The sequence below is a fragment of the Phaseolus vulgaris genome, chromosome 11 (assembly GCF_000499845.2).
Source record: "Phaseolus vulgaris cultivar G19833 chromosome 11, P. vulgaris v2.0, whole genome shotgun sequence".
Taxonomy (NCBI): Eukaryota; Viridiplantae; Streptophyta; class Magnoliopsida; order Fabales; family Fabaceae; genus Phaseolus; species Phaseolus vulgaris.
In genome coordinates, this window is record NC_023749.2 from 51,281,581 (window position 1) to 51,290,120 (window position 8,540).

Below are 8,540 nucleotides of genomic sequence, written 5' to 3' on the forward strand. Positions count from 1 at the left end.
TCCAGAACTTGACGAGAATTCAGCCTGTCAAACAGCACCGAAAAGAGCACCACCAAGTGTTTCTATCACTAGCATGGTTGGGAAGGAAGTAACTAATCAAACAAAAGAAATGTCTGAAAATTTGAAGCAGAGCTTAATTAAGTGAATGAAGGGTGAAGCGTGAACGCAGATAGGGAAGAGTTAACATTTAACAAATTGCAATAAGTGATGACTTTACTTCAATCCATGGTTCCATGGTCAAGCAATAGCTGTTGATTATCAATCAATCTTTGTTTTTCTTGCTTTATTTTCTTCAATGAAATTTCCAGCTAACTTTCATGCATTTAGTCAATTTTTGCAGCTAACTTAACAACAAAAAACGCGAGGGACCATCAACTTAACATTATTTTGAGCCATGACAAGTTGCAGACATAGTAATTCTTTGTTGTTTTTTGGTTTTTTGACATTGCTATAATTATGGTAATAATAGTAATATATTGTTATAATTAATATTTTTACAATACTATAAAATAAAAAAATGAAATAACAGAAAGTAAAAAACTAAAATCGAAAGGTGAGAAAATAAAATTTGAATCAAACATCATTATGTATCAAATCTCAGTTTACAAGTATAGATGAAAATATCATCTTTTTGCATGAGTGGTGCTCATGATCCATAATATGAATAAGGTTCTATCTCTCTCAACAATTAACATGTAAAGAACATAAAATGGAGTGCACCCATGTGTGTATCTTTACCAATCGGTGTTCTTTATGCAAGATATTGTCATCAGAAGCAAATGGAACACACTTTTCGCTAATAAGAATAAAGAACTCAAGGTCCAAAACACATAATTGAAGGGTGATGAAACCACTTTGTGGCAGAGGTGTCTGATTTCCAAGAAAGAGATAGAGAGGTCCTTATAATTAAGGGGAAAATCCATAAAAATTAAGGGTCTAAAGCAGAGTTTAACCGATAGCTTTAGAGACTAGTAATTGCTGTTGAAAATACCTTAGACTCACCAACTTTATAAAGCATATATGCTATTGAAACTTAGAGAGCTCGTCGTGATGCTTCACATTTGTAATATAGAATGCTAGTATGAAACTTCTTCCCCTGCAATTTAGTTATGAACCATAGTTTTATGACTAGTATATGTGAGCATAACCTTCAATGAACTTCAAAAATATGATAAATGGTCAAGCTAAATTTGCATCCTTCCATAAATTTCTTAATAAAATATATATTATTACTTCTGAAACATTGAGTAACAGGAATTTTCACCTACTTGTCAGCTTGGAGATTTTGGTCTGGCTAGAACAGAACAAATGGACTCCTTATACTCCACAGATGTTGTTGGAACTATAGGGTATTTGGCACCAGAATATGCAGAATCAGGAAAAATGTCAACCAAGACAGATGTTTATTCTTTCGGTGTGGTTCTTCTTCAGCTAATAACTGGAATGAGGACTTGTTGTATATATGTGTTTGCAGGTGGTCATTGCCTTAACTCATATACTGGAAGGCAACACATGCAGTGTTGTACTAAGAGACTGCTCTCCAGCACAGTCAGATTCATCCTATGACATGTCAGACTTGCTTATCTCAGATACCTCTCAGGAGATAGAAGGTGAACATGCAAGCATCTATGCAGCATATGCTCCTATTTTCTTAAGACTTCCACCATCTCCTCCACTAGGAAGCACTTCCTCAAGCACATCAAGCATGTTCACAGGGCTGAGTGAATCTCCTTTAGATGATTTGTCCAATAATGAGAATAAGGGTAAAAGGGCAAATGAACAGGGTGGGATACTCTAAACCATCATGATCTTGTTTGTGTTATTCGTAGGATAATAAGATATAGTATCCATTGTATAAGTAAAATTGATTGAAAGTCTCCTTTTTCAGTACAAATGATGTCTTGTTGCTTCATTCCATAAAAGAATTTTTTTTCCTAAACTCAAATATATTTTGTATCAAGGGAAATGGTGTTGAATTTCAACATTGCTTCTTTACATGGAATATTTCTTTTGTTATTTTGCACAAAAAAAAATAAAAGGGAATTATGCAGAGTTACTTTGTTTCATAACTCTATGCATAGAGAGTTTACAGCTTCATTGACAGCAGAAGCAACAAACAATATTATAAATAAAATTGCAGCAGTAGGCATTTGACAATAGGATGTGAAAATTACAGACCTTCAACACTATATCTACTGCACGAGTATGGTGCACATGAATAGTAATCTCATGTAACATATCATTTATATAATGTTCTCAACTGTGCTTAACATTCCAAAGCTTATTGGGCTTGTGATGGTAAGGAAAGATGTACAATGTTGTAGTGTAGTCCCGGGTAGTTGCTGCTTATCTTTGGCCTATATGGCATAGGTTCAGGGAGAAAAAACCCTACCGGTTTTGGATGTTCTTAGACCCTGACAGCTCTAGCTGGAGATGTTTAGCCATGGTCGAAGAAAGTGTTGTGGAGGTGGTAGCTGCTGCTGGAGTCGTGTCACGCACACCAGGTGTGGCAGCAGCTGAAGTAAGGCTTTAGCAGGGTGTACAAAAACAGATTGGAAGTAAGACTTTTAGCAGGATGTACAAAAACAGTTTGGAGAGCGATGTTGTCGTGCAGTGAGTGCAAGACACGGTCCTGCTATGAGTGTGGAAGTATGGCGTTTAATCTAGTGCTACATCATGCTCCTGGCTGGTTTGAAGTTGATGGCTATGAACATAAGGGCTTCTGTGGCTGCTGGTTGGAGATGGATGGTGAGGTTACGTAGAGCTGGATTTATAAGTAGATGACTCTATGTTGTTTTGGTGGTTCTTTGCTAGTCATTCTTTGTTGCTCTCTTTGTTGACAGGTATATTAGTTGATAAGTGAGGCGTGGAGGTCTTTTTGTGAAGGGTAATGGTATAAAGGTGAAAGGTAGGAAGTATAGGTTGTGGATGTAGGTGAGGCCAAGGTGGTGTAGCGGTGTTTGGATGCCAAGATGTAGAATGTTCTGCTGCTTTGTGTAGCATTTATTTTGGTTGCTGTCATAACCGTGTAGGTCTCTGTCATGATGGTGCAAATGGGTTTGTTGTTCTGTGGTTACAGCTTTATTTTAAGCAGGTTATGCCACAAAACGGTTGTATCCCCTAAGCCATAAAGGGGAGAGTAACTATGCGGTTGATGTATACGGGTTGGGATACCCTGAAGTATCTCTTTTAATTTTATTTATTTATTGCTGATAAAAAAAAAATTGGGCGATGAACAGAATCAATGGTAAAAACTTGCATCATGAACCTCAAGAATAGATAATTCAGTTAGTTCAAGTGCAATCAATGTCCATAATCTTGTTAAAAAAACATTACCTACATTCTTTATAATACAGAACATAAAAAATATTGGTTCATATGTTTACACTCAAACTAATGTCTAAAGCACACTGGAATAACCATCTTCCAGGCTAGCAACTAGCTACTCTGCATCTCATGCACCACCGGCATTCAAAAGTTCTGGTAAGACGCTGGTTATCCCTGAGTCAGGTTACAGGTTCTTAACCAAGATTGGATAGCTGACACAAAGCATGTATATTATTAGCTGCCATTGCACAAGAACCGAAACCCCACAACTGACTTGACTGAGAAGTTCCAGAAGTCACATGGTTATGGTCAGTGGCAAAATGGTCTCCAAGAAGGGTCATTGTTGTATCAGTTGTGATGGCTTGGTTCTTGTCATGCCAATCCGAAGCAAACAAGAAGTCTGAACGAGTGACAGTCAAGAGGGACTAGGTGTGATCTTCACAGTCAGAAGTCCAGACCTGATCAACAAACTCTCATTTTGGAATGTTGCCTGCACATGAATTAAGGAACTAAGGATAAAAGAATTCATAGTGATGTACCGACTCTATCATATAAAATAAGTATTAACAAGTATCTAAGCCTCGTAATATAACATGAAATCTCCAAAATAATTAAGAAATTTCAGATTATGGCCAAAGTAGTATGTGATCATTTATAAAGATGTGAAATGTTCTCAGTAATTAATCATCCCCCATACAGCACATTGAAAATTACTAACCAGTAAATGTCTGGAGGGATAGCTGTTGTTCAACGAATTCTCTGTGTAAGAGCTGGTCACTCATTCAATTAAAATTATTTTGATTTTAACATGAATATTTAACTAAATATAAGCATCGTTATACAACTTCAAAAGTGAATATGGATAATTGTAATTTTTGCACGTAAAACAGAACATTAAAATGACTATGCGTTGATGCGTGATGAAAATGATCAATTAGATATTAAATTATTTGCACTAAATAAGATTGTATTTGAGATGCTTAAAAGATAGTGTGGAGAATTGGCACCTGATGAAAATGTACGCATATGAAAATTGGAGTCTTAGGAATTTCCAATTTGTGCCTCGTTTTATATGTTTACTGGTTTCCAATCAACCCATATAGCTTTAATGTGAGCAATCTTTATCCAGTCTTCGCCTTCTTCTTTCTTGCACTGCTGTTTGAGCAACGGGCAACTTTCAATTCTGAGTTCTGAAATGGATTCGGGTAAACCCTCCTCTGGCAAACATTGGAGTATTGGACAATTTTCAATAAACAATATCTGAAGAGAGGAGAGGTGACAGAGACCCCTGTAGTCCAGTTTCTTAAGTTTTGGACAATCCTTTACGTCTAGCTGAGTAATAGAGAGTGGGAGAAAACCTTCATCTGGAAAACACTCCCCATCCACTTCATTAATAGACAAAAGTTGTATGGAAGGGTTGGTTCCCCAACCACCCTTCTTTAGAGAGGCAACAAGTTTGGAGCAATTCAAGAGACGCATTTCTTTTATATTTGATGGCAAACATCCCTCAGACAACTCCACTCCTGGACAATCACGTATGAACAGATAAGCAAGAGATGGAAGGAGGTCAGACATGCGTTTAGGCATTGATTTCAATTTCTCCGTTTTTGTAATAAAAATTCTTTGTATTTGAGGTGCAAGTAATCCTTCATTTGGAAATGATTCAAATTCAGAGCAGTGATAAATTGACAGACTCTTCAAATGATGATGAGGGTGCTCCTGTGACATTATCTGTAGGTTACGACAGTTACTTAAATTAAGCTTGTGGAGTTTTGGGAATAGGTCTAGAGGGAATTTCGTGAGAGAGTCACAACATTCAAAAATTTCCAAATTGACAAGGAAATGGTAGCAGTGGTTTATGGGAATATTCATGCCCGGACAAATAGATATTCTCAAGGATTTTAGATGGTGCCCTATCATATCAAATGAAGATGTCTCCATCTCCACACCTTCAATTTCTAGCCCGCTGGGAGTCGAAGCTACAAGTTGTCTGCAACGCGTGATAAATAGATCCTTTAAATGAGGAAGATCTGGCAAGTGCCCTTTCAGTTTGGGACAATTCTGCAAAGAAAGAAATTGAAGACTTGGAAAAGCACCCGTCATGCATTGCCATTCTTCCCATTCCTTCATATCAATAAAGGTCAACCTTTCCAAGGATGCAAAAGCAGAAGAGGTATTCCCGTAAAAATCAGCATCTATCCTCACTATCTCATCAAGGCGACGAATTACCAAGCCCTTGAGAGATGTCAAAAGTCCAAGTGAAGGCAACCATTGGCAATATTTACATTTATACAAACTTAGGGACACCACATTCAACACAAATGTATCAGATAACCAACGTGGAAATTGTGTGCCACAATAGCCGTTGATTGACAAGAACTCCAAATGTCTGGAAGGTTCCAGATTCTCTAGTACTTCTCTTTGTTTTATTGAATCCTCATTGTTCCGCTTCAAATTCCATTTTAAAACTAACATCACAAGATGTGTTTTATTCTTCAAATCAGCTGCCAATGCATCACAGGGATTCACGATATTTTCAAGATTTTCAATTGACAGTTTTCCGTGAAGATCAAGTTGTCCTAGTTCTTGAATACTGAACTCACTACTACTTTTTCCAACCTCAAACCCACCCATCCATACTTGAAGATTCTTCAACTTTCCTAAAAGCACTGGAGCCTTTCTTAAAGTAGTTCCCTTAAGTTCAAGGAGGCGCAACTTAGAGAGCTCATGCAAAGTCGAGGGCAACTCCTTCAATAACCTACAGTAGTTCAGCTTCAACACTTGCAAGTTACAAAGTGAACACATTGAGTCGGGAAGTCTCTCTATAGAGGTACCAGAAAGGTCTAATGAACGGAGATGTATGAGATCAGTTATAGTGTCAGGCATCTCTTTTATGTTACGACAGCAAGACAAAGATAAGTGTCGTAAAAACTTAAAGTTGGATATCAACTCTTTTATTGACATCCCACAATTCGTAGATATGGACAAAAATGTTCGTAGCCTTTTAGCATCACATAAACTCCTATACTCATCACATTCAACAGGATCCTTCTCTTTAGTTGAAAAGTGACGGGTTGTCTTTGGTACGCTTCCTGGTCTATCAACACCCAACCTGTAGTAGATATCACCAGAAACATATTTTGCTAAATCATTCAGAAGGTCGTGCATCAGAAAACGTGTTTTGCCGAACCAATTTGACTGCTGAAAGAATGACCTTGATAATAGATCATTGAAGTACTGTTCACCTATTTCTTCTAGAGAATCACTCTGCTGAGAACATTGTAAGAAATTTTGAACCATCCATGAGAGAATTAAGCTCTCCTTCTCAAACTTATGGTCTTTGGGGAATAACGCACAATAAGCGAAACATGTCTTGAGATGAGAAGGAAGATGGTAATAGCTCAACAACAAAGCAGGGAGAATTTTACTATCTTCAATTCGTAAGTTCCATATGTTACTTCTCAGAACACTTTCCCACTCTGAAACAGATGACTTTGACCGTAAAAGAGATCCTACCGTTTCAAGGGCCAGAGGCAGTCCTTGGCACTTTTCAACTATCTTCGTGCCAATCTCCTTCAACTCGGAATTAGGCTTAGAGTTATCATTTTGGAATGCATGTTTAGCAAAAACTTGCCAGCTGTGATCTTCTTGTAATTGCTTTAGTTGGCGAATCTTGTTTGACTCCATGATAGAAGCAACTTTGTTACTACGTGTTGTGATAATAATTTTACTTCCCTTAGCCCCATATTTAAAAGGAGTTTGCAATGATTTCCACTGGTCTTGGTGCTCGTTCCAGACATCATCAAGAACGAGGAGAAACTTCCTTCCCGTTAACTTTTCTTTCAATCGTCCCTGAACCATTTCTAGGTCTACACTATCATCTTTTGATTTAGTGATTGCCCCAACAATTGCTTTTGTTACCATAAAAACATCAAATTCATCCGAAACACAAACCCAACCTTTGATAGCAAATTTACCCTCTATCATTGGGTCATTGTACACATGTTGAGCAAGTGTGGTCTTACCCATCCCACCCATACCCACAACAGAAAGTATTGATAGTTGGCTATGCTCTTCAGTGTCAGAAGTCATCCATTTGAGGATCATTTCTTTTTCATCATCTCTTCCATAAATAACATTTTCAACCACCAAAGATGTTGATGGCAATTTCTGCGACACATTACTACTCAACCCTAACCCAACCCCTGCCCCGCTAGCATTTTTCAAACCTAGATCATCTTTTTGGCTTAGAAGAGATTCAAGGTCATCAAGGACTTCTACAATCTTGGATTCAAAACTGCATACCTTGCTAGAACTGCTCTGGGATTGAACTTCCAACTCAGATCTGGAGAATTCATACTCTATTTCATCCATCAGATCCTCTGTATCAAGCAACACGTCTCTGACCTCATCAAGCCATGCCTTCACATACGTATCTCTGAACTGCTTCTGTTCTGCATCATCAACCACAGCATAAACGGAAACCAGCTTCCTCTTCAACTTCTTCAGCAGCTTCACATCGAGCTTTCTTCCAAGAAAGTAGTCAACAACTTGACGAGAATCAAGCCTGTCAAATAGCACCTGAAGAACAGCACCGAAAAGAGCACCACCAAGTGTTTCTATCACTGGCATGGTTGAGAAGGAAGTAGCTAATCAAAGAAAAGAAATGTCTGAAAATTTGAAGTGGAGCTTAATTATGTGAATGAAGGGTGAAGCGTGAACGCAGATAGGGAAGAGTTAACATTTAACAAATTGCAATAAGTGATAGGTTCCATGGTCATGCAATAGCTGTTGACCATGTTTTCTTTGTTTTTCTTGCTTTATTTACTTCAATGAAATTTCCAGGAAACTTTCATGCATTTCCAGGAAATTTCTAGGACACCATGCCAGCTTGGTGCAGTACAAGGTGGATGAAACTGCATTAATGGCTTCTTTTTCTATGCTTTATTAGAAAGTTTGAAAGTTTGAGTAGTATTATTTTATTTTTATTATAATATTAATAGTTATAATAATAATATTATTATACCATTATTGTTATTATAAAATAATAATAATCAATATTATTAATAAGATTTTCTATTGCAAGAATAATAATATGTTAATATTAATTTTTATTATTATAACATACTTGATATATTATTATAAAAAAGTGTTTTAAACATTACTACAATAAAATAATAATTATAATAATGAAACTAATATCAACGATGTTA

General features: G+C 37.0%; 1 protein-coding gene across 1 annotated transcript; it reads right to left on the reverse strand.

The window, feature by feature from the left end:
• Positions 1–3,292: 3,292 nt before the first annotated feature.
• On the reverse strand, positions 3,293–8,094 carry LOC137829550 (putative disease resistance RPP13-like protein 1). Its single transcript, XM_068636376.1, has 3 exons — positions 4,335–8,094; positions 3,570–3,817; positions 3,293–3,501 (listed from the first exon to the last, which is right to left on the reverse strand). The coding sequence occupies exon 1, from the start codon at positions 7,957–7,959 to the stop codon at positions 4,396–4,398; it is 3,564 nt and encodes a 1,187-aa protein (XP_068492477.1). The 5' UTR covers positions 7,960–8,094; the 3' UTR covers positions 3,293–3,501; positions 3,570–3,817; positions 4,335–4,395.
• Between the last annotated feature and the right edge of the window lie 446 nt (positions 8,095–8,540).